Source organism: Ovis canadensis, chromosome 22 (genome assembly GCF_042477335.2).
Source record: "Ovis canadensis isolate MfBH-ARS-UI-01 breed Bighorn chromosome 22, ARS-UI_OviCan_v2, whole genome shotgun sequence".
In the NCBI taxonomy this organism is placed as follows: domain Eukaryota; kingdom Metazoa; phylum Chordata; class Mammalia; order Artiodactyla; family Bovidae; genus Ovis; species Ovis canadensis.
In genome coordinates, this window is record NC_091266.1 from 65,368,156 (window position 1) to 65,394,418 (window position 26,263).

The 26,263-nt window shown below is 54.8% G+C and overlaps 1 protein-coding gene across 1 annotated transcript in view; it reads right to left on the reverse strand.

Moving 5' to 3' along the window:
* Positions 1-26,263, reverse strand: part of TCERG1L (transcription elongation regulator 1 like) — a 197,247-nt gene that overhangs the window by 48,631 nt on the left and 122,353 nt on the right. The window contains exons 5-7 of the mRNA XM_069567708.1: positions 17,504-17,595; positions 13,450-13,538; positions 3,740-3,894 (exon numbers count right to left, since the gene is read on the reverse strand). Of these exons, the coding sequence (XP_069423809.1) occupies positions 3,740-3,894; positions 13,450-13,538; positions 17,504-17,595 (336 nt within the window). The remainder of the gene's footprint in view (positions 1-3,739; positions 3,895-13,449; positions 13,539-17,503; positions 17,596-26,263) is intronic.

Consider the following 26,263-nt stretch of genomic DNA (forward strand, 5'->3'; position numbering starts at 1 on the left):
GCTCTGCCTCTGTGCCTGCACCCGGCCAGCCTTCCCAGGCTCCAACCACTTCCAGTTTGGGGCTTCGGGATCGAAATCGATTTTTGCTCAAATAAACCTTTCACTTTGCTAACATGCTTGTTAATCTTCTAACACTGTTCTCCACCTCAGAAGCCTGGAAAGGGCAGAGGACTCGGGGTGGGGGAGGACCCTGCTCACCTCTCTCTGCTCTCATAGCCCTGCCTCAACTTGGTCCAGAGCAGAAAACAGGTGACCAACTGTGTCCAGACTGCTAATGAGTTCCATCCGTTCTCATCCCTGCCAGCCCTTGGGGGAAAAAAGAAACAGCACCCAATTATCTCTGAGAATGCGAGCTGCAGGAAGGAGCGAGGAGACTGCCTATACTGTTTGCAAATAAGTATCCTCGTGACAACCTGCACCTGAATATCCTCCAGGGGTTGGCAGGTCTCGGGACACCAGCCCCACAGGTGGTGAGGTCTCTCCTGTCCCAGAGTGAGGACGTTGGACGCCGGATGTCTGTGTGTGAGGGGTTTTGGTTCAAGCCTTCATTCAGCACGCAAAGCATCTTTTCAGATAACGGATGCCTCAGTCAAAGGAGGGAGCGAAATCACAGCCCAGTTCTCGCTGTCCCTGAGAACAGCTTGTGTTACAGACTGAGGTCTCCACCTAGAACATTCCCTTCTCAGAATCAGCTGGCTCGAGCTGATGCTCTGGAGGGGTGCACTCATCATCTTAAGAGAGGGGAATGTACTGAGAAACGGAACACTCCCTGACACACCAGTAAAAAAGGATGCCACAGTCACCAGGGACCACAGCCCTCCAGTGTGAGCCAGTGAACCCTGAGGACACCCAGGAGGGAGAACACCCAGGACCTAGTAGCCGTCAGACTATAGCCGCTGACCGCGGTAAGCCCCAGGGGAACTCAAGGTGTGAAAACGCAGGGCTCTGGCCCCAGACAAGCTGAGGTGCATAGGAAAGGAACAATTTCATCGAGCCCACACTCTGGCACTTTCCCAAACATGGAAAGGCATTAAATTCCTTACTTTGGGATAGCTGGTTTTCTTTAGCTAACAATAATCTTTGGGTGTTCAGACTACCTGACCTTTTTGCTGTAAAACGTCTATGTAACCTGGCTCCTCCCCTGGCATGCTCAGAACAGTTCTCTCAAGGTCACTTGAGATGCTGTCTCCTGGGCTTGAAGTCCTAAAAATTTCTGCCGAATAAGACTTAACTCTCAACTTGTAGGTGGGGTGTACTTTTTCAGTTGACAGTGTTATCGTTATCAATCGCTCCATCTTAGCAGACTGCTGCCAGCTTTGCAAGAGCAATCTGTCCATGTCCCTTAGCACTGATCAAAATGTTGAGGAAGCTTTTAAGACACTGTCTCCTAAAGTTCCATTCAAATGCTTCTGGATCCAGCTAAAAGTGAAGGCTGATCTCTGTTATCTGTGTTAGCGTCACTTGAGATGGACTCAAAAATACTCAAAAAACCACTCCAAAGCTAAAGCAAACATTCACTCCAGGGGTCAAGATTCCATTTCCTGGCCTTTCAGCCCAGCTCTGAGGGTCAGTCAGGGAAAACCCTGATCTCAAGATCTCAGTGAAGCCAAGACTATTTCAACCCACGTGCTCAGGGAGTGCACCTTTCCCAACACAGCTGATAAAAAATGAATAAGACCTAATCGGCAGATCCTTTCTGAACACATGAAAGTGTTCTGCTCTGGCGGATTTGCTGGGGCAGCTTCCGAACAGCAATCTCTCTGCCACGCGCTGGATTCCGTTGCAGCTGGGAAGGATCTTTTCCCTTCTCCACATGCAATTTAGGTGAATTCAAGCACCCTTCAAACAAAGAGTGGATGGGCTTCCTACAAAGCTCTGGAATGGGTGCGTGATGGAGAAGGTTCAGTTCAGTTCAGTTCAGTTCAGTCACTCAGTCGTGTCCGACTCTTTGCGACCCCATGAATCACAGCACACTAGGCCTCCCTGTCCATCACAAACTCCCAAAATTCACTCAGACTCGCGTCCATCGAGTCAGTGATGCCATCCAGCCATCTCATCCTCTGTCGTCCCCTTCTCCTGCCCCCAATCCCTCCCAGAATCAGAGTCTTTTCCAATGAGTCAACTCTTCGCATGAGGTGGCCAAAGTAGTGGAGTTTCAGCCTCAGCATCATTCCTTCCAAAGAAATCCCAGGGCTGATATGACATGTAGTCTCAAGGGGCAGTCATACAACATCTGGAGCAAAAACCAAATGATGGGGGAAAAAAGCAAACTGTTGCAGTAAAAAGGAAAAAAAGGGCATGATTTTTTTTTCTTTTACTTCCCTTGCGACTCAGACTAAAGAATCGGCTGCAATGTGGGAGACTTGGGCTCGATCCTGGGTTGGGAAGGTCCCCTGGAGAAGAGAATGGGTACCTACTCCAGTATTCTGGCCTGGAGGATTTCATGGACAGAGGAGCCTGACAGGCTACATACAGCCCATGGGGTTGCAAATAGTTAGACAGGACTTAAAGACTTTCACTTTTCCTAAGAATAAAGAAGATAAAGAGAACAGTTAGTAGGCCTGAACATTACTAGTTATTATTATTTTTTTTTCACTTTAACTGCTTCTAACTCTGCATGTCTATAACGAAGTTTGCTTTTCGGCCCCTTAACTCTGCAGGAGCTACACTTCACTCCTATTTCCTTTGACTCCATGCTAAAAACGTTCTGTATCTGGCGTTTACCCTCACGACACCCTTCCCCGTGCAGTTACTTATCAGAAAGAAGGCTGCAGCACCACGGAACTGACAGACGCGGTTGCTGGGTTGCTGGCACCAGCCTGTGACTGTCTCTGAGATAATACAAGAGGAAGTGATCAAGACCCTAACAGCTCTGCTCATCATCACTGACTCTGACTGTGAACCCTCATCTTATGGAAGCCCCTAGACTCCTCAGGATGCACAGGGCTGATTCATTGGAAAAGACTGATCCTGGGAAAGATCGAGAGCAGGAGAAGCAGGTGACAGAGGATGAGATGGGTGGGTGGCATCATCAACTCAATGGACATGAGTTTGAGCAAACTCCGGGAGATAGTGAAAGATAGGGAAGCCTGGCTCGCTGCAGTCCATGGGCTCACAAAGAGCTGGACACGGCTGAGAGACTGAACAGGATTCCCTGTGGAGGGTGCACGCAGCTCTGGAGGCATGAGCCTGCTGTCTTCCCCTCTCAGCCAGGTGAGAATTAAAGCCACGTTTGTATCTCCTCCAAACTCTCTGTATCTTTCATTTGGCTTCGATGGGAAGAGAAGGCCAAGATTTTGGCCAGCAGCAGAACTAGCACATCGAGGCGATCACCGTGGATGAGTTCACATGGTGAGGCTGCTTTGCATTTTCTAGAATGCTTAACCAACACCCATTAATTTGATAATAGAAAACAACTTTTTAAAAGTAAGAGAAAAGGTTAGATGCAGGCTAATATCTGAACTGGAAAGGAAGCTCCCAGTGGCTGAAGGATAACCTTCTCTGGGTTCGTAACTTTACGTGACGCAAAGAAAAGCCAGACCCAATCCCGTGGAAGGATCAAAGATTCTGCAGAAAGCGCCATAAAAACTCAATGACTAAATTCTGAAACAGGGACCCCAAGACCTTCAAAATCAACTGCCAGCATAACCGGGAGAATTGTGCTCTCCTCCCACGCTCAGGGATGTATAGTCTAGACTCTCCTATAGGTGGGTGCCCAGGGCCCACCCGTCTTAGTTACTTGCTGTCGCCTCCAGCTTGCGCTTGTGAGGAGGGTCTTCGATGATCCTGTTGAGGTCCCCGCGGTTCCTCAAGTCCATCGGCTTCTCCCAGACAGACAACTGCATCGTTGGGTTGAAGAAGAAAACTCGGTCATCGCCCGTCCAGACCACACACCTGTGCAAATCAAGAACCCGCTCTTAGTCTCCCTCAAAGGCATGCATCAAAAGACCATAGTGTGTGTTCTAAGTCGATCCGTCGTGTCTGAGTCTCTGCGGTCCTATGGCCTGTAGCCCGCCAGGCTCCTCTGTCCGTGGGATTCTCCCGGCAGGAATGCTGGAGTGGGTTGCTATGCCCTCCTCCAGGGGAGCTTCCTGACCCAGGGATCAAACCCGAGCCTCTTACGCTTCCTGCATTCGCAGACAGGTTAGTGCAGGCATGCATCCAACCCCAAGATGCCCTTTGGGGCTGAAATCCACACCTGCACGAAAGTAATATTTTACAAGTATGAATAATAATAATGATGTCTGGCTTTTCAGGGTGATTCTTAGATGTTTCTCATACATCCTCTCATTTGATTCACAGGCAGACAGCGACCTGACCTTCCTTTTACTCGTAAGGACAGCAAAATTCAGAGAAGTGAGAGGCTTAACTGGGTCCCAGGAGGTCTGAGCTCTTCCCAAAGGCCAGCTCTCCTTTCAGTTGGATTCCCACTCTGGCCCTGGGTCCAAGGACCAGGTAACACAGACCTTGGTTCCTGGTAAACTTCCCTGATTGGACGTTGACTGAGCAGCAGGGTTCATGGAGCCACATGGAGGCCACAGCTCATCCGTGTCCAGCCGAGAACCAGCAACCCGGCTGCTGGAATCAGCAACCTCAGCCCCGCTGAGGTGTCCCGCTTTGTTTTCAGAAAAGCAAAGAATTAGCTTTGCATTCTCACATGGAGGAAACTAAAGTCTCCAAAAGGAATGATACGCAATTTTAAGGCTTCATCTCTGTGAAAGGTTCAGAGAGAAGGAAAGATTGCAAAGGAGAGACAGTGAAGAAAAGGAAAACAAAGGGAGGGCGAGCTCCCTTCCCGCGGAGTGAGTCTGCAACGCGGGAACGCACGCAGGAATCCAGACCTGGCCTCCGCACGACTCAGCAGCACAGCCGGTCGAGGTCACCCGAGCGGCCTCAGGTTGTATCCTGTGCGTCTCGTGGTGGTGCAGAGAAATGAGCTCTGTCCCGCCTCTGGTCTGGCCCTTCCAGAAGATTCTTCTTGGGTTAGGCCTCTCCCCTCCAGGGACCTCAGCGTCCTACAGTGACCTGAGGGCCCGGGAAGCTCCAGCACTCTCCCCAGGCTCCTCAGAAGCTGCAGGAATGGGCAGGACTAGTCCTCGTCGACTGAAACCCTCTGGTCATTGATTTCTTGAGGGCCTGGGGAACTTCTGGGCACAGCCTGGCCTCCCAGCCACCAGTTCCTGCCTTACCATCAGACACACCTGGTTGCCTGCTCCCTCTCTGGATCCAGGCAGCACACCTCAGTCTGCTTCCCACAGAGAAAATCCCTCGCACCCTTGAGCCTCTGTGCTCAGACCAGCCGACCACTTCCCATGAGCCAGACAGAAGGCTCAGCTCAGGGGCTGAGCCTCATGATCTGAAACTCTGTGCAGACCAGATCCCTACATGGAAATGACCTTTAGATGGTCTGTCTGATTTACTCCACAGCCAGGCCAGGTTCATGGGAGTGGGAGCCAAATAACGACCCCAAAGAGGTCTACATCCTACTCCCAAGAACCTATGAATGTTACCTTATAGGGCAAAAGGGACCTTTCAGGTGTGATTAAGTTCCTGTCTTGAGATGGAGCGAGTAGGCTGGGCTGTCCAGGCAGGCTCAGTGTCATCAGAAGGGTCCTCGTAAGGGAAGAGGTAGGCTGGGGAGTCAGAATCAGAGGAGAGGATGGGAGGATGGAAGCAGAAGACAGACAGACAGACACACACACGGGGTGGGTGGGTGGAGGCAGAGGTGAGGGGATGCGCCACTCAGGCCTTGATGTGGGAGGAAGGGGCTGTGGATGCCGATGTCTCTAGAAGCTGGAAAGTCTAGAGCAGAGCCTCCCCTGAGCCTTGGGAGGGAATCAGCCCCCTCCTCCCCACCTGGATTCAGTCCCGTGGGGGTGGATTCTGACCTCCAGAGCTGTGAGATGTGAGTTTCCACAGGTTGACGACCAGCAGACCTCACCCTGGACCCCTCCCCATCCTGGGTGCCAGCACCAGGGTCTGCATCTGGCCAGCAGTAATCTAGACCCCCAGCCTGTTTGGGCCCCTGCTGCCCTGGTTTTCCGGGTAGACAGCCATGACCTGCCTTCTCAGTGGATGCACCCTCCAGCTCTAGGCATGCCCTTGACCTTCAGGTGACCTTGAGAGCTGCCCTCACCCTCAGTGATCTCCATTCCATCATCTGTGTAGGTGGGGCCTGCGATGGACATTTGTGTTATTCTAACATGCCCATCACTGTGGGAAAATTGAGGCAAACATGAGGGTCAGCCTTTATAGAGACAGGATGAGAGGCCAACAAGGGCTAGACCTGAGGGGCGGGACTGGCAAGCCGGACACGGACCTGCCCGATGGACGGGTCTGCCTGCTGCCCCCAGGGGGCCCGGACAGGGCACAGGTGACCTCTCGCCTGGAGGAAGCTGCCTGCCTGCTGGTGCAGAAGTTGTCTGGCTTAAGAAGCTTTTACTGTGTATAAAGCTGCAGGTAATTATGCTGTTCTATACATTATGTGCAATTCTGCCACTGCGTGAGTTCTCACACAGAATTCTGGGCCAGCAGGGACCATAAACCCTGCCAGGAGCACAGCCCCTTCCCTCTCAGATGCTCTGGAGGGTGATGGAGTGCCTCCTGCTGGGTCTGGGGGCTGCACTCCTGGCAACACTCAGCACGTGTTCTTAGCACCACGAGTAGCCCACCTGAGTTATCAGAGCACCAGAGGGTGGGGTGGCGGGAGGTCTGCCTGGTGTGATGCAGGCTGCTTGCAGCTTCAGCTAGACCAGAATGCAGGCGATGTGAAGTAAGAAGCCAGCAGACGTGCAGCAGGGCAGAGGGTGAAGCCCAGTCCTGGGCACCCTCTCACACAGAGGGCATCCATCAGGCTTGTCTGGTGCACACAGGCGGCTGGTCACTGCCCACACACAGCCTCCTAAAGCCTTCTTTGGCTAGGCTGCAGCTGGAAAAATATCTCCAAGACCAAAGCTCCTGGCAGCGAGTAAGTTGGTTTGTGACAGTCGGGATGATATCTTTTCACTGTTTGACGGCACTTGGCCTGAGTGGGAAAGTCTAGATGTATCTTTGACTCACTGCATCCCTGTCTATCTATTCAAAAATCTAGGAGCTGCTGCGTGGCCCCTGGGGCCCCTGACGGCACCTGCAGTACAACGAACCTCAAGAGCAGATACACCTGACGGGTTCAGCTGTTCCGGCCGAGAGTCATCCTGCGCCCAGCACCCCTCCACCCACACATGCACACACACACTCGCACACGTGTGCACACACACACGCATCGACACAAACACACACACACACCTGTGTGTGCACATGCATTCATTCACACACGTATACACACCTGTGTGCGCACACACACGCACGCGTGCATGAAGGCACGTGCACATGTGTGCACACGCATGCACTGACATGGCATGCATGACATGGCATGTACACGTGTGTGCACACACGTGAGTACACACTTGTGCATAAACGCAGCACACAAGTGTGCACACACACGCATTCACACACGTGCACACACACGTGCGCACGCACACACACGCACACCAGTGATGGGGCATCTCAGCGCCACCCCCAGGGGCCTCCGCGTCATGGCTGACTGCTCTGTTCCCTCCTCCAGAGTCACTGGGGGGGCACTCAGGGGGGCACTCAGGAACCCAGGGGCCTGGAGCCCTGCCTTCCAGGAGGGCTCTGCCTCTGCGTGTCTCCGCACCCCAAGCAGTGATCCCACTGCTGGGGACTCAGCGTCCTCGTTTATAAAAGCAGACTGGTGGACGCAGGCCTAGCCCAGATGATTTCTTAAGCCCCTTCCAACTCCTGTCCCACCTTCTGTCCTTTCCTGTTAATTCTCCACTTTGGTCCAGGACCCCAGGCACGGTCACACTGATGCCCTTCAGTGTGGATCAACCTTACGGGCAGGGACACCGTCCCCGGCTCCTGAGCTAGTCCGCCCTGGGCTCTGGGGACTGTGCTCAGAGGTCCACTGCTGCACCTGGAGACCTTGCCTGCCCCGGCATTGCTTCCCCCAGCAGGCCAGTGGGGTCTAGGGCATGGGGCAAATCCACGGTGACTGGTCTCCTGCTGAGACCACATCCTTTTTAGCCCAACCCTTCCCCCAACCACCACATCCCCGCCCCCGCCCGCCTTCCTCTGCTGCTTCTCTTGAAGCCACTTCTCAGTATGTCCGGGCACTGGGAGCACTGTCCAAAGTGCTCCTTCTGGGGACCCTGACCCAGGACAGAGCCTAAAGGGGAGGAAGGACGGAGTAGAATCTACACTCCCAGGAGCATTTCTGACAGCGAGAGGCAGGCGGTGTCTGTGCAGGACACATACCCTCATCTCCTCCCTGAAGACCTCACTTTGGGGTTCTCAAAGACGGGACCTGGTCCCACCGAACTCGGCACCATCACAGCTACAGCGACTGAAGGGCCCGGGGAGTGACGAGTTCACTGAGAAAGCGGGTCAGCGAGGATCTGCCCATGTGGGAAAGTCTGGGGCGTGTGCATCCACCCCCAGGGGATAGGATACTTCAGCCCGAATTACCGAGCGGCCAGCAGCCTCGATCACAGAGGCACAGAGGGGCTCGTGTTCCCGTGGGCACAGAGTGGGTGTGCAGAGGTAGCCCCCTGCCAGCACCCAAAAGGCTGTGTGAGGCCAGCCTCAGCCAAACCCAGTCTCCCCACTGGCTCTGGGAGGTGTCCTGGGGTCCTGGAGCCGTGATTCTGCCTGGCCTGAGAAAGTTCTGGTTAACACGTGAAGTGGGGGGCCTGGGGAATAAGAAGCAGCCGGAGGCAGGTGAGTGATGCTGTCGCAGCCCCTGGTGGAGTGGGGGGCCCTGAGCCGTGCTCCTGGTGTGTGAACAGTGGAAGGGTTTCAGCCTCCAGCCCTGGTAGCTGCTGACAGCCGTCACCTCCCCGGATGCGGGCTGAGGGCAGACCGCACACCTGGGCAGGTATCCTTCCCGAGAAGTGGATACACTCAGACGCAAAGACACGTGGGCTCCAAAAGGTCCCCCTGACGGGAGGCCCAGTCGGACTCAGGTCATCATCCCACTGAGCTCCTGGGCTCCAAGTCCGGCTGTTAAGAAAGAAGCTTCGCGTCGACCGGAATTGACTTGGTTCACCCCAGATGCGGGTGGGTCTCTGCTGTAGGTTTGCTGCCTCTGGGACGCGCTGATTCCATCAGCACCGAGAGCCGTGTGGGCAGACGGTCACACCACGCCCTCCTCTCGGAGAGACCCAGTGTCTGGACCGACGTGCGGGGAGCAGCCCCAACCCCCACCGCCACCACCACCAGCCTCTCCAGTGACGGGAGAGCGGAGCCAATTAGAGCCGTAATGGAGGATTATTACCCCGGAGACAGAGGCGTGGCAACAGTTAACACGCACACAATCCTGTCCAGAATGCAAAGAGCCCACTTCCTGTGCCACAGGGACGCCCGCGGACCTGAGGCAAAGCGCCGGCAGCAGGTAAGCAAACGTGATCCCCCAGGAGAAAGCCGCCCACTGGTCACGCCTGGTCTCCACCGGACCAAGCCAGCTGTACGATGCAGAATTAATTTCATGTATCGTTTATGCACATTTTAAGCAATACATATACATTCCTCTGGCTTAATCACAATGTATAATTTCTGGATGGCTGCCATGTTCCCTCTCCTCTTTAACTGTCCCCAAATCCCAGAGGGTACAATTAGCGTGCCAGAATTAGTTAAGTCTGGTGCAAAACATCTAGACAGCCGCCCTAGAGCACAAAGGCCCGTTTCAGCAAATGGACACGGGGACTGCCGGCTTGGCACACAAAACGATCCCCCCACGGCCTTCACACAGCACAGCCCAGCGTCCAGGGCTCTGTAAGGGGGAAGATGTTTCCGCTTCTCCCTCCACGCGTCCAGCCCAGCCCAGCGGGGGAGGGCTCCGAGCCTCACCCCATCTCCCACACTCGGGAAGACACACCCGGGTCCCTCTCTCCTCCAGGCACTTGTCCCTGAGTGCGCTGTCCCAGGAGCTGAGTCCTGTCTGCAGGGTGGACCCATGTGCCCTGGGCCACAGCCACAGGGCTGAAGTCTCTGACCCCAGAAGGCAGCACCTCTGTGTTCTTTGGGCTCTGCCCCCTTTCCCATTCCGCCCACCTTTGTCCCTGGGAAGGGGCTGACCTGGGAGGACTGAGCAGGCCCGGCCCCACGGGGCAGGTCAGGTGAGGCACTGTGGGGCCCGCAGACGTGAAGATCCAGGGAAAAGAGGGTGGAAACGGCTCTCCCCTCTTCCTCCTGGGACCTGGTGGTTTATGCTCAGAAACGGGTATCTGGTTATGGCCTCATTCTGCACGGAGCTCCTGGGCTTCCGAGTGACCTCTGATGTGAGAGCAAGCCTCCCGTGGGCAGGAAGCGAAGCAAACACCTTCTGGGTAACTCCGTCTGGACCACAGGCCGGGGCATCCAGGGGCACTTACCTTCTCGGACAGTCACGGTGCCACCTACTCTGCTGTGACCTCTATCAGAGTCTAGCTTCGTCACGGCAAGGGCTTCTGACCGCAGGGAACCCTGAGCACTGGCTGCCTTGCCTGGCCTTATGAGGGCCAGAGTGGGGGACCCTGCAGGAGCAGGCCTGGAGCTGGGCCAGTGGGGGCCTCCGCAGAGAAGCTGCCAGTCCAGGAGTGAATAGGCAGATCTGAGACGTGAGAGGGGCTCAGCACCCACCGTGACATGTGGACGCTTGTGCCATGCACGCCTCCCAGCTCCTTGGTAGCCTTGCCCGCACCTCAGGTCACCCCAGCTTCCGACAGCACCTGGGGGCCTGCGGGGTCCTGGGGCTCACGTCTCGCACCCAGTCCCCTGCCCCTGTCTCCCTGCCTCACGGGCAGGGAGAGCCCCCCGCGGGTTCCTCCTTTGAGAGCTAACGGCAGCAGGCGGCCGCGCATTCTCCGTCTGGGTGAGCTCTCACACGCGTGGGGGACCTCGGGCGTCCTGGCCTGTAGGGGACTGGCTGGAGGGGACGCGCATGGAGGAACCGACCGCCCGTGCCCCTGGAGGATCTCTGCTTCCCGAGAACCTGGGCGGCTCGGGCTGACGACCGGCCCAGCCCCTGGACAGGAGGCTCGTGGGTGCTTTGAGCTCACTCGGTGCAGCAGGCATGGCCCCCAGGCCAGAGGAGCCCTTCCTGGAGGCAGACTGCCATCATCCCAGGGTGTGCTGTCCCCGAGGTTCCGTGGGTGTGACACTAAGGTTAAGCACACGTCAGACCACGCCGCACGCGGCCGCTCCCAGCTGGGAAGCGGGGAGGCCACAGAAGCCGAGGCTGGCACTGCCCCCGTGCCCCGGCTCCCCACCCCCTGCAAGATCCTGGTTCCTCTGGCACTTTTCAGGGCGCACAAGGACCCAACCTCCCAGGTGTGGGGGTGTTTGAACGCTGGTACCCTTTACCCCGGAATGCTTGGGGAGGCCAAGCAGCCTCCCTCAGGTGGCACTGAGTCAGGGAGGCTTGGAGAGAGGCGAGCAGAGGCGAGAAAAATGCCCGGGCTCAGCCGGCGGGCCCAATGCCGCTCAGAAAGCTGCAGGCGTGGTGCCTCCTGCAGCCCTGCTGCCCCCTTCCCTGAGAGAGGACAGCTCCCCACACGGCCGACACTCAGGCTGGAAGGCTCAACAGTGATTCATCCTGACCAAGGACCCCAGAATCCCACGGAGCATTCTGCCCTCGAACACAGCGTCACTGAGAAGTTGAAACTGCAGCCCTAGAAGTCTCTAGGGCTCAAGGTCAGGTCTCCTGCCCAATTATAACCCCCGGGACAGCATCGAGTACGCAGTGTGACAGGGTCGCACACCTCGCTGAATTTACTGCAACCCCACACGTGATTTGCAGTCATCTGTGCTTGCCTTAGAAACACACGCGAGAGAGTCTGGTTCCAGAAGACCCCAGACAGCATCTCTGGCATCATAAAAAAAGTAATAGTTTAAGTCTGTGTTGTGCCCCCTTCAGTTCCTGGCGCCAAGCTCCTAAAACCCTTTTAATTAGCTGAGCCACTGGGGCGTCGTTTTTACTCCTGAGGACCCCGACCTCACGTGAATTCAGGCTGACGACACGGTGACTGGTGCGCCTCCATGTGTGACCGTGGAGGTGGGGGCTGGTCCCAGGAAGGCCGACCACGTGATCAGAGGGTTGGTTTCCTGGCCCCACCCCCAGCCTCCAGGATCCGGGGGGACAGGCCTAGTAATGAAGCATTCAGAAAGCTTCCTTTGGGTTCAGAGGGCTGCAGTGTGCTGACCTCGCTGACGTCCTAGGGGGGTGGCAGCCCCAGGAGGGCGTGAGGCCCGGAGACCCCTGCCCTGCGGCCTGCCCTTGCCCGTCGGCTATCCAGCTGTCCTGGGCTGCGCCCTGTATAATACAGATGTCATCACAAGTGAATCACTCTCGTAAGTCCTGTGAGTTGTTTTAGCAAATTTTCACACCTGATAGGAGGTTGTGGGAGCCCGGGACTCGCAATCAGCCGGGGAGACGCGCAAGGGCAGAGGGCTGGGACTCAGCCCTCGGCCCGTCGGGTCTGCGCTAACCCAGGAGCTGGCATCAGACCCGACTTGAAGGGCAGGACACTCTCAGCTCTGGAAACACTGTATCATTAGGTGTCACCATGGGGGCCCGGACCTGTGAGGCGCCCTCAGCTCACCGAGCACTAGAGCTGAAGGGTGGGAGGCCCTTGGGTGCCCGTGACACCGACCTCTGAGCAGAGAAGGAGAGGGGGCCCCGTTTGTCCAGGTAAGAGCAGGGCTTCCCACGGTAAGCAGGTGGCCAGGGCAGGACAGATGCAGGGACCCACTCAGGACATCACACAGGGCAGACCCGGGGGCCGCGGGCGGCTGCCGCTGCTGCCTTGACAGCACCTTAAGTGGCTCTGTTCCAGCTCTCTAAATTAGCTGCTCCTCCCAGCCGTATCCTGCAGTCTAATCTGCAGGCTTTAAAACTAATTTTACTATAATAACCTTTTTTTTTTCTGATTCTAAATTACTCCATTATAAAAGGACGTTTTTGAAAACCAGAGTCGGCGGCTCCCTCGCGGAGGGCGCTTTGAGTGTGGAGGAGCAGAGAACGGGAATCCTCACAGGGCAGCCACAAAGAGCAGGCATGTCTTTAATTAACAGCTCCTCGGTTATGCTTTTCCTGGAGTCCACGGAAAGGCCTTTGAAGTGCAAGGCGTGCCGCCGTCTCTGCAGACACGGCCTTGCGCAGATCAATACACAACGGCCTTCCTACTTTAATGCATATTTGCAAATATATTGGAGCAGGATAACTTATCACTTAAATGCTATCTTTCTTTTGGCAGATGGTGACAACGGTGTGGAACTCTACCCGCCAGGAGCGGCAAATTGCTTCGTGTAAAACAGCATTTCCCACAGGATATGCATTTCTCTTTGGTGGAGACAACGAGCGCTGGGTCAGCCGGGGCTGTCTCCCCAAGCCCCAGGTGCGGGCTGTCTTACCAGGGGGATCCCGGCACCGGGGCGGAGGCCACGGGCCTCGTGCCTTTGGGCGTGCTATCCTCGCTGGTCACCAGGATCGACGGAGGCTCCTGTGAATAGAGAGCAGGAAAGCTCTTTAAAACAAACTGAAACACTCCTCTTCAATTAGAGGCAACCGAGTAGAGAGTAACTAGTCTCCTGCAGGCAGACCTGCCCACAGCGGCTATTAGGCAGTGACCGGCTCAGCAGAGCCAGCGCGCGGGCCTGGGGGCCACGTGAGCCTTTAGACTTCACGGCACAGCTGACAGTGCTGAGCGACCTAGACTAGGGCCTCCCTGTAATTATCCCAAATTGGCTTGGCTGCCTGCTTCTGCAGAGACAGACACAGGCAGAGCAGCTGAGAGATCGCTTCTGAACGCCCCAGCGTCCGGGGGCAGAAAGCCCCCTGGACTCGTCTCTGGAAACAGGCTCATGGGGCCACCGGGCCCAGCCTCCAGTGGTGGAAACCCTCCGAGCAGTGACGGCCCTGGGAGGCTGGGCTGGCCCAGCCCGTCCCTGGCAGGCAGGGGAAGCAACAAGCGTGTGTCCTTGCAGCGTCCCGTCACTCCAAGGATGCCCCCCATTTCTGGAGTGTCCACCTGGGGCAGAGTTCACAGCCCGTTTCACAGGGTGCCACTGACTGATACACAGTGGGGCCTCTGTCTTCACGTAGAAAAGAGTGTCTGAACGTGATATCCCCAAGAAGAAAATGAAGATTTATTTTCTAAAGTTAAAAAACAAAACAAAAAACTACAGCTAGGACGCCTGACCCATTGCTTATTATGGATAGAATCTGGACAGAATTACATGTTTTTCTGAGATCAGAAAACATAGGCAATTATACCACCAACATAAACGTGCGTCCAAGATTCAGATTGACTTCTTTAGCTGCACGGATATACAAGAGACATTGGATTTTGTTAAACAAAGGGAACATGAAAAGCGAAAGTGTTAGTCACTCAGCTGCGTCCAGCTCTTTGTGACCCCATGGACCGTAGCCCGCCAGGCTCATCTGTCCATGGGATTCTCCAGGCAAGAATACTGGAGTGGGTAGTCATCCCCTTCTCCAGGGGATCTACCCCACCCACAGATTGAACCCAGGTCTCCCGCGTTGCAGGCAGACGCTTTACCGTCTGAGCCACCAGGGAGGCCCTTGAACAAAAGGAAACAGAAGCAAACTCCTAAAGGTAGAGCTGAAAAATTACCACGAGAAAAGTGTTTTAAGAAGTCAGTGCTGTCTCAAAGTTTGAGCAGTTCTAAGAGGAAAAACGGGAGAAGGCAGTGGCAGCCCGCTCCAGGGCTCCTGCCTGGAAAACCCCATGGGCGGAGGAGCCTGGTGGGCTGCAGCCCATGGGGTCGCGAAGAGTCGGACACCACTGAGCGACTTAGCAGCAGCAAGAGAAAAATGAAACCATGGTGAGCACAATACATTCTAGGGACAAGGAAACATTTCTTTCCTTCTACCGCCTGTTTCCATTATTTTGATCTCAAATTTAGAATAATACAATAAGGACCGCATTTTCTTTCTCTCGAAAAATCGATGATTACAAGGCCCTAGTGCATTATTCCAAACAGCAACCAGTTTCCGAGCTGAGATATTTCAGTTCAGTTCAGTTCAGTTCAGTCACTCAGTTGTGTCCGACTCTTTGCGGCCCCGTGAACCGCAGCATGCCAGGCCCCCCTGTCCGTCACCATCTCCCGGTCCACCCAAACCCATGTCTGTTGGGCAACTAAAGCTCTAGATTCATTTAGAAAAAATTAAATGTCATCCTGAAAGCTGAGAAACTTTTTCTACCACCATCCGTGTCAGCACTCTATGAGGCAGTGTAGGTAAGGACATGGTTAGCCGGTTGTCGGAATGATCGAACGCCCAGGACGCCGAGGCTCCCCGCCTTGTGGGGCACCGCTGGTGGGTGGCCGCGCAAGGACAGGGCCGTTGCACCAAAGGCCCAGATGCTTGTCCAGGGGGCCCAAGGGCCGCCCTGGGACCACAGCTCATCCCCACCTCCCAGCTTCCTCTCGAAAGGTTGTTAGCGAGGAAAGTGCTGGGTTCTGACAGCACTGAAATGTAAGATTCAAACATAAAGTTAAAAGATCACCAGGGGCTATAAACCCCAAAGAAGTCGCTTAAAGCTGCAGTGAAATCACAGGCAGTGACGTGAGACCTCCTCCTAGCAGGGCCCACATCACCGGGAGTGAACGGCCAGTGTCAGCAGAGCGGGCCAGAGGACGAGCAGGGAGGCCTGGGATGCAAAGGTCAGCGGACCAGGTCCAGAGTGGCCCCTGGGAATCGCATTCATTAAATGTTAGACAAGTAAGAGCCAGGACTTGAGGGGTCGTCTCTTTCGCACCCAACCATCCTGGTATCTTACTGGGGTCTGCCCGGTGCCCTTCATTCGTTGTGACAGGTAATTACACGGAATAAACGGTTTGTAATTTATATGATTATTCCTAAATTCATGAACAACTTTTTTTTTTTTTAGAATTTTGGGGTAGTAGAAAATGTCTTAGTTTCCTATGAGAAAATAAGTTCAGGATAAATAATGAACATAACAGGGTGTATTCAGAAACAGTTGTGTTAAAAATATAAGGGTATGTTGAGACCAGAGTTTATATTACTAATCCAATTAGGAAAACGAGGGGAGATTTTCATTACGAAGCTAACTGAACAATGGAACCCAATGAGGGGCCTCTGAGTAGAAGATTCCCCTTAATAATTTTTTCAGGGAAATACAGTGGGACATGATTTGTGATAGAGACTAACACTTAAATTCAGCGATGCTGGGATTCTCCAGCTAATTACCAAGGTCGTCTTCTGGTGCCGTACACTGGCTATGATTTCTTGTTGGTGATAAAGACGGCTAATCATGGCATAAAATTCCCCTCTGCGCTGAAGTAATAAAAGTGAATTAGACGCACAGAGTGCAGAGATAGAGACAGTAGTTAAAGCAGAAGAAAGACGATCTGTTTAATAAATATGTAATTCTGGCACGGATGTTCACCTCATAGAGAGAAATCCTTCATCGGGAAGCAAGAGATTAATTTGCTCTATTGTTCGTGACTCATTTACACCATCTAGCCCCAGCACTAGTGATGGAGAGGATGGTTGGGACCACAGGTGAGGGTGCCCAGGGATGTCGCTAATGGGGAAGGAATAGGACAACCACAGGAACGGGGGACCTAACAGGCCGAGGTAGAGACAAGGCTGATAGCAACACAGGAAGAGAGAATGTTCACACAATACTGGGGCAGACCAGAGGCCGCCAGGGTGTCCGACGGCTCAGACCAGAGGCCAACCGATGGATCAGACCAGAGGCCGCCAGGGTGTCCGACGGCTCAGACCAGAGGCCAACCGATGGATCAGACCACAGGCCACCAGTGTGTCCAACGAATCAGACCAGAGGCCACCAGGGTGTCCGACGGCTCAGACCAGAGGCCAACCGATGGATCAGACCACAGGCCGCCAGGGTGTCCGACGGATCAGAGCATGTTATGCGCCATTTGTGACTTTCAAAGGCAGCAGTAAAAGTTGACTTCTTGGTTATTCGTGGGAAAAGAAATGCACTCAACACGTTCTCGGTCAGTCTATAAAATGCCGCTTTGTCGGGAAGGACCTGAGATTCTGTGTTCAGGAAACACAGGCGTGCATTGGTTTTCCTGTAACAGTGAAACCAAGTGCAGATTACAGCTTCACCCAAGGGGTGTCCAGCTGCAGAGACCGGCCGCCTGTGTGCACTCGCCTTCTGAGACGGGGGGCAGCACGCGTGAGAACCCAGGGTCACCACCCAAGCCCCTCCGAGCAGAGCCTGCCAGTGAGCTCTGGACTGGACAGAGACGGGAAGGCCAGGCTGCTCCTGCTTGGCTCCCAGATGCCCCTTCCTTCTGCTGGTTTCTGCAGCGGTCCAGCTGGCAGCGGCCTGGTACCACAGAGGGGACTGCCAAGCGCTGCTGCTGAGTGTCAGGTGGGAAATAGGGAGAAGGGTGTGCGGGCCCCCAGGGCCCCCAGCCGGGGGTTTTGCATCTTGCGGCCACCAACCTTGTCCTCTCCATCCCCCGCCGGGCTCTTCCTCTCTGTGTGCAGCACCAGGGCCGGTGGGCAGGGCGCCCGGCTGCGCTCTCTGCTTTTATCTGTGGGACCAAAACAACCATCGTTAGCACCGCATCAGTTTGTAAACCCGGAAAGGGACGAAGAGCAGGCTCGGGAATTCCAAGTGGTGGCGCACCCATTGCGTCTCGCGGGAGGCTGTGCCGTCCGCGCTGCTGACAGAGCCTCCACCGGGGCTTGGTGTCCACTGGCCATGAAGCGCTTGGCCACGCACGCTGGGCCGGGCCACGTGGGCCACGATGGACAGGACCCAGGCCTCTCCCACAAGGACCAGGGGCCAGTGCGGCGGCTGAGCCAGCAGGCTGTATCAGCGGCTGTGACGGGCCACCCTGGCCCCCAGTCCCGAGCAGGAACGGGGTTCACGCTAGCCACACCCTGGCGACCACTGTTCACCGGTCACTATCGCAGGCCCTGGCTCCACGGGCAGCCCTCTCAGAGCTTCCGCTGTGCAGACAGTCACTGCCCGACGGAGGAGGCGGAAAGTGCCAGAAGCCTGAGGCTGGAGATGGAGTCAGGCTCCCTCTTATTCTAAGACACTGTGCAGCCTCAGACGTCTGTAGGCAGTGACAGGCGGCAAAGTTAGCCACGCAGTTAGGGCCAAGAATGAGTGGAAACTCCAAGCCACCCAACCATAAACCAGCCTCACAAAGAGATACATCCACCGAGGGGACCCTGGAAGGGTCCAGAAGGGGTTGTGTGACCTGGAACTCCGCCTGTGCAACACGTCTGGGAGGATTCTGGGGTGGTTTCTGCCCAGTTGGATGGAGGAAGGAAGGACACAGGGGATCAGTGTGTGTGTGTGCATATGTGTGAGTGTGTGCATGTGTGTGTGCATATATGTGCGTGCATGTGTGTGCATATGTGTGCACGTGTGTGCATGTGTGTGAGTGCATGTGTGTGCGTGTGTGCATATGTGCGTGCATGTGTGTGCATATGTGTGCCTGTGTGTGTGTGCGTGTGTGCATGTGTGCATATGTGTGCGTGTGTGTGCGTGTGTGTGTGCGTGTGTGCTTGTACGTGCGTGTGTGAGCGTGCTTGGGCTTGGCTCCCATGTGGAGCCCAACTGTGGCGGCCACAGTGGCATCAATACCCGCCCCCCTAGAGGCTGCAGAGCTGAGTCCGGGCTCCGGGGCAGCCTCTCCAGAGCCCTGGGTGAGGAAGCACCTCCCTGCGGACACTAACAGCTGATCTCAGAGCTGCCTCTGGGCCCTCAGGTCAGCTCTGGACCGGGACCAAACATCCAGTCCACACAGAGGAGCTTCGTCTGGACAAGACAAAAGCAGGCAGAAGCCAGCCACGAGGCCTGGCCTCCATCTGTCACAGGCAGGGCTGGATAGACAGAGGTGCCCCTGAGCACAGCCAGGCCCCTTGTCCGTGATGTCGCTCTGAAGGGAAGCCGGGCCTGTGGGCTCTGCCCCAGGGCCAGCTGGCTGGTCCTGGCTGCTTGGGGGCCCTGAGCTGAGGCTGGGGGCAAACAGACCAAGTGTGGACCCCGGACCTCGTGGGCCTCCTGCTCCCCTCGCTTCTCCACACCAAGTGTGTCTGGAGCCTAGACCGCACTCTCCGTCTGTACAAGGGCGCCAGTGCCAACCACTCACCTCCCAGGCTGCTGGGACCACCACCCAGAGGCCTGCCTCGGGCCTGGAGACACCACCTATGGGGCCATTTCACCCCCAGACTGGGGGGATGAGCTCCCAGCCCTTCACTGAACCGTAAACCCAATCTGAGTCAATAGATAAATTTCACACCATTCTCCGCCCTGGAGGGCAGTGGGGCTTTACTTCATCGTCCTTCATGGTGATGAGCAGAGCCCCCCGGGCAGCTTCCAGAACCTGCGAGAATGAGCCCCTCCGCCAAAGCCCGCTTCTTGTCGAGACGCGAAGGGCTATGTGAGGCCAGGAGGCTGGCTCCAGATGGGACAGTCCTGACCACCCACTTCCCGTGTCTGCAAAACAGATCACGCCACCCACACAAGACAGAGGAGCCGATATAGGAGGGCGATGCAGGAAGATGGTCCCTAGCTGGGCAACACCGGAGCTCTGCTTGAAACATCAGAGGGAGAGACGAGAGCGGCCCAGAGAGCAGAGTCCCACGGGGAGGGCGTCATCGTGAAGCCCTGCGGCTGTGCCTCCCACGGGTTACGTGAAGCCCCACGGCTGTGCCCCCCACGGGTTACGCTGTGGGGGGGCCGCGTGCCCGAGTTAGCGTAGCCTCATCAATGCCCACGGCAGGGCCACTCGGCCCATACCGCCTCCCGGGGCTGCTTGCTCCTCTCCTCCACGTGGGGGCCCCTTAGGGCCGCAGACCCCAGAGCTCTACCCCCTGGCAGCTCCCAGCAACAAGATGCTCCTCTGCAGGTGGAAAGAGCATGACATCCCACTGTATCAGCAGTAGATTCTCAGCGCCCTGGCCCCAGGCCTCCCACGGGCGCTGACAGATAAGCAGTCAGGAATCAGGGAGCCTCAGCTTCAGCTCAGGCCCCGATCCTGCCGGCCACAGGCTCTGCGCAAGGTGGGGGCTGGTTTGCAGGAGGCATTTAGGGAGCAGCCCTGGAACCCAGCGGTTCTCGCTGCTGCAACTGAGGAACAGAGTGGGGAGCTGGAGCCCAGGGTGGGCGGACGGGGGTTGCAATGACGTCTGGATGCGGGTGACCTCGGAAAGACGTCTGCACCAGGCAGAAATGTGCAAGCGCCTGTGCTGGGGGGTCCGCCGAGGAGACAGCTGTGGAAAGCAGCATCGGAGACCCCACCAGAGCAGCTCTCCTGAGGAAAGGAGCTGGGAACGTGGCGCCCTGCCTTGCCCTAGAGATCTCGGCTGGAGAACCTCCCCAGAGCCTCCCGAAGGACCTGGGGCCCTAGACCCCTGCTCTGCAAAGGAGGTCAGAGAACAGGAAGCAGCTGAACGCCCCCCAAGGCCCCCCAGCAAGGCCCCAGGAAGGAAGAGGAGAGCTTGGACTTGCAAGGAGGTGGAACGGTCTGATTACAAGCCTAGGCTCTGATTTCTAATTGCAGGGCAGGCAGCTTCCAGGGGTCTGAGGCATGAACAGCAATGAGCAGATGGCTGTTCACCACCTAAGCACGTGGTCTGGGCTCCTTCCCAGACTACAGCGGTCGTTCCAGGATGGGGGTGTGTGCTGACACGGGGGGAGAGGGGTTGGGGGGGGGGCTCCAGAGAGAAAACAAAGCGATCAGGTATCCCTGAAATGTGAGGAGCAGATTCTTGCCTCCGGCCAATAATGCACGCTGTAAAAAACGTGCAAGGAAGCTGATAGCATCCGCGCTCGTCACAACGTCATTCTCAATGACAGCAGTCTTGCTTATGTGAGTTCCCTCATTACCTGAGAAAACATTCTTTTTTTCATTTATTGAAAACACTTGATCCCGTAAAGAAATTGGTTCGTCAAGTCCAGCATTTCGGCTGCATGCCTGGCATTGGTCATAGGACGGCTTCTTCAGGAAGACGGTCCTGATCGTCGCTCTAAAGCCCCCTTGCTGCATGGCTGGGTCAGGGCCCAGAGCCCCCTGTAAAGCCTGCGTCTCCCCATCCATCCTGGAAGGGCTGATGTGACGGCTCCCCCAGGGCCACTCCGGGCCTCTGACCTACTTCACCCCCTTGCACTTCGACCTCTGCACAAACCCTATGGTGTCGCCAACAAACACCCCCTTGGGTGTCAAAGAAAACTAGTTTATGGAGGGAAATGAACAAGTCATAAGACCCTGACAAGCTTAGGGGTGCCCACGATACATTTCCATGCTGTGAGGGAGGCAGGGTGGTCTCTTGATCCAGCTCAGCTCTGAGGTTTGAAGAGCTCTCAGACGGGCTGCAGTTTGCTTTTCCTCCCAGCAGGGCTGAGCAAGGAGAAGGCCCGGGCAGGTTGCACGGAAGCCAGGAAGGAGAAATGGTATCTGTGTGAGAACCGCCGTGAGATGCACACACACTCTGTCCTTGTACGGAACCCAGCGCAGCCCTGGCTGCACACGGGCACAAGCCGGGGGAGAAGGGCGAGAAGTGAGCCGCCCCCAGCATGCTGCAGGGGACTTCCCTGGCGGTCCAGTGGCTGAGACTCTGTGCTTCCAATGCAGGGGACTCCAGTCTGATCCCTGCCTGGGGACTTAAGATCTTACATGCCACATGGCTAGGCCCAAAGATCAGAAAAAAAAAACCTTTTAAAAACAGAATGAAACAAAAAGAAATGATGCTGTGGGAGTTGATGAGGGGGACGGCAGGGGATACACAATAGCCCGGGGCAGGGGGACGGGGCAGTAGCTCGTCCGTTCCTTCTCGTGGGCAAGACAGCTCAGCAGTCGATCAACCTCGCCTCCCTGAAACAAGAGCCAGGTGGACCTGAGCTCGGGGGCCGCCAGCCCGTCACCTGTTGCTCAGGCGTCCCCTCGAAGCCACCTGTTCCCTTAGGACCAGAGACGTAAGGACTCAGAGGTGTCTGCCTAGTGTCAGGTCTCAGACCAGAGACAGCTGACTGATGTCAGCAGCGGGGCAGTGATGTAGCTGGCACTTCAGCCGAGGCTCCTTCTACTGGATCAAGCACAAGGATTCTTTCAAACATTTACAGATTGCTCTTTTAATTTCTGAAATGAAGAAACACTGCAGACAAGTCAAAATTGTCTAATTTACCAAAAATATATGAAAGTATGTCAGCCTCTTCTAATTCAAAAGGTGATTCTGAACTTGAACCTCATTTTAATCCAACACATTTTGTCCTCTCTTGGTCTGTCTCCTCAAATGTGTGCGTGTGTGTGTGTGTGTGTGTGTGTGTGTGTGTGTGTGATTCATTCAGCCAGTCTGACTCTTTGTGACCCCATGGACTATAGCCCACCAGGCTCCTCTGTCCATGGGATTCTCCAGGCAAGAATACTGGAGTGGGTTGCCATTTCCTCCTCCAGAGAGTCTTCCTGATCCAGGGATGGAACCCGGGTCTCCTGCATTGCTGCCACATTCTGGGATTCTGAAAGTCAACAGGACGTCTGGAACTGTCTGCAGAATATCACAAGAAACAGAAGATGCCAACTGGGAACTTGGTTTCCTGCTGGGGAAAAAGGAAGTGGATTAACCCCAAGAAGGAAAACGAAGAAGACAATTGACCTTTTCTGTCCTGAAAACCAAGAGTGACTTCTGAAGGGTTGCTCCCTGGGAACCGGCCTCCTCTGACCCATTTGCAATCAGTGGGGAATCTCCCTTAGACTGAGGGGGCCCCTGATCTGCAGATGGCCTGCACTGCACGACCCTGGCAGTGACTTCCTGGGGGTGCCCGTGAAGTTGCAGGGGCACCAGGATGGCTTGAGTTCCCTGGTTGTTGCAGAAACGGGCCTTGGTGGGAAGGCTGACAAAGCCTGTCCACACCACTAAACCCCACGTGCACACTGGCCTCCGCCTACAGACGTTGTAAGCGATAGATTGGTCCCTGCAGCGGGGGCTGTGCTTGGAAACAGAGGTGACCACCACTCCTGGAGAAGCCTCTGCAGGACGTGGGGTGCCAGACGGCAATCCAGGCATCACGGGGCCCCAGCTTTTGTGTTTGCCACAATCTAGAGATGCCACTTCCATAAACGAGTGTTCTCACCTCCGAGCACCAACAGAACATCACCTGCTCAGGGAAATGTCTTAAGGAGAATAATGAGTGGAGTTCTAATCTTGAATCCTGTCTCCCTGTAACCATCATCTTAAAAATAATTTCTGCAATGCTTGAGCAGAGTGGAAACAATCACCTCATTTTATATCAAAGTAACTCAGACAAGAGAAGCTGTTTTCCAGGTTGCAAAATAAACCACTGGGGAGGGCCAAAATTATTGGCCAATTTTAGAGGTATTGGACTCCACTGAAGAATGTGATAATAAAATAAAGGAAGAGATGTCACTCATGCTGAAGAACCTAAAAGGGACGCACTCAGGTCTGCTGTGTGTGGTCCTGAAAGAGGCTGGAGGGGGCACTGACCCTCAGATCTCCCCCTCCATAAAAACCACGGCCCCTGGGAACCTGGCCGAAGTCCAGCTTTACTGCCCCCCAGGTGGCACCTTAGCAAGAGCTGCAGGCCCTGGGGGACCCACAGAGGAAGGAGAGACACAGAGAGATCCCAGGGACGGAGAGCCGCCCCACAGGAGCGCCGTGGGGGGCGGGCAGGGTGCTGGGCTGGCCAGTGCGAGGGCGGGGGCTGCAGGCGGGCAGAGGGAGCACGTTCCTCCAGCCCCCTTGTTCCTCCAAGCTGCCCCCTTGGGAGCCCTGAGGGTTTCCTGGCTCTGACCCTGGAAGGAGGAGGTGAAGGCTGAACTCCTGGAACCCCATCTTCTAGAATAGACTTCCGGGCTGCTGGTCAGCATGGCGAGGTGCAGACCTGGCCAAGGCCAGCGTCCCGGGGATCCCGTCCTCCTGTTCTGCCGGGGGCCAGCGTGAGGAATTCCGCCCATGGCAAAGGTCATGAGGAAGGAGGCTTGGCATACACAAAGGCGTGATCAAGCCTCAGGAAACCCCCTGTTCCCGAGCATCTAACCCCAAAACCAGAGTCTGTTTTATGCTCTCATAAAGTCTACACCTCTGACTTTACGGGGGGCTCTCCCCCATAACCGTTTCTCTTGGAGAAGGAGTAAACGCGCAGCTCCAAGGCAATAAAAATTCCTGGGTGTGACAAGAGTGTTTCAGTTTACGGACTCCTCTGAAGGTTATCTAGCCCACCTGTATAGGTTTGTCCGGCCACATGTGATTGTTTACAGCCTCCCAACCTGAGAGGCATGAGATGTTTTAGACTTACTAAAGGCAAATTCTTTTGGGGAGTTAGAAATTATTAGTATAGTTGGTTAGGAATTATATTGGTGAAGGGTCTCTTCATTTGTTGTGTCAATAATTGCTACTAATTCCCTGCTCTGGGTGGGACAAGGATGTCTCAGGTCAAACCTCTCTGCTGACAGACTAGCTTGTGTGACAGGATTATCCATACTCCTGCCACATGATTGTTTACTACCTCTCAACCATAAACAGCACAGAGAGTTTTGGAGTATTTTGAGAGTCTTAATTAGCATAGGACTTTTTGTTGTTGTTGAGTCAATGATTGCCACCAGGCCTCTATATCCTTAGGCACCTGGGAATATATTAATCAATGTATTTGGAATATAGCAAAGGAAATATAGTAGTTTTTGATGTTAGCAATACTAGACTTTTTGAGTTAATAGATTTTCTCTTTTGTAATAGATCACTGTACTTTGTTATAAATCACTGTGTCCTTGCTATCTAAGAATGTAGCTTTATCATATCTTAAGACTAAACAGATCTTAAGAGGAGCATTGGTGAAAGGATTTTCATTTGTTGGGCTGATGTTTGCTGCTAAATCTCCATGTTCCCTACCCTTATAATGAATATAACTAACATATAGGAGAAATAAGTATTAACCTTTAAACATATAGGAGAAATAAGTATTAACCTTTAAGCATATAGGAGAAATAAGTATTAACCTTTAAGACTAATCATGTTAACCTTGGGTTAAATAAATTCCTTTCTTGATTGTAACTCACTACACCCTCACCCTATAGGAATGCAACTTTATTTGGAGGGTGGTGCCTGGTTTAAGAAAAAACACCCTTGGAAGAAATAAGTTTTTTGGTTATCAGAAAGAAAGGATCATAAAATGTCAGCAGGTCTCACTCATGGCCAGAAGATGATGTACCTTTTTTATATACATTTATGTGAAGCACCTGATTTTGATAAAGGTCAGGACTGCTGACCCCCGCACGACTCTGTATTCATTCCTATGTGTAACAAAAGGTATATAAGCAAACCCCAAAATAAAGAAATCCGATCAGTTTCCGGAAAGACTGATTCCCCCATGTCACTTCTTTCTTGCTTCCGTTTTTCTGGCTGAATTCCCATCTGGAGCATGGATGCTATTCCACGTAATCCAAGTTATTCAGCCTCCTTTTCTCCACTAATCTTCCTACTACACTATCCATTTCTAATCTCTCTTTATCTGTGATTAAATATGTATTTTTCCAAAGACGCCGACTCCGTCCCCCCACTTTCGAATCACCCTGGATCCACCGGGGCTGGATCCCGGCGTATTGGGGTCACCACAGAGAGGCCGACACAGCCGGAGACCTGAAGCTGCGAGTCAAATCCCGGGGGCCCTGGGAGCCTAGCTGGGGACGTCTACCATCAACACGGTCAGCGGACAGGAGGGCGTCTCACCGCCTCACTGAGGACACAGTAATTGAGCAAACCGCGGGCCACGTGCCCGTGACAAGGGTCCGGCAGGGGCTGCGGGTTGTCAGTTTTCTCCAAGAGCCCGGAGCAAACTGGGGGTAAGGGACAGACACGGGCCAGCACAGGCGCCCCTGAGTGATGCGCTCAAGCCCGCTCAGGGGCCGGCAGGGCGGCCTGAGGCCAGGATCCCAGGCTCTGGAGAGAGCCGAGGCCGCAAAAGCCAGCGGATGCGGCCTGTGGCTGCGGGAACCCGCTTCAGGCTCACACACGCTCCGCCCCGCAGCGAAGGCTGGCCAGGGCCTCCCCGCCTCTGCTGTGACTGAAGATCATTTTCAGGTAAGTGGCAAATCATTTCTGAGTCCTCCCGCATTTGTCATAGGCGGCGATTTCTCAGAGTTGACAAGCTGCAGAGAGAACTCATTTTCTAACCCGTTAGTAACACCCTGGGTTTCCCTTTGCAGGAACAAAGGGTTTTAAAACACTCAGGAG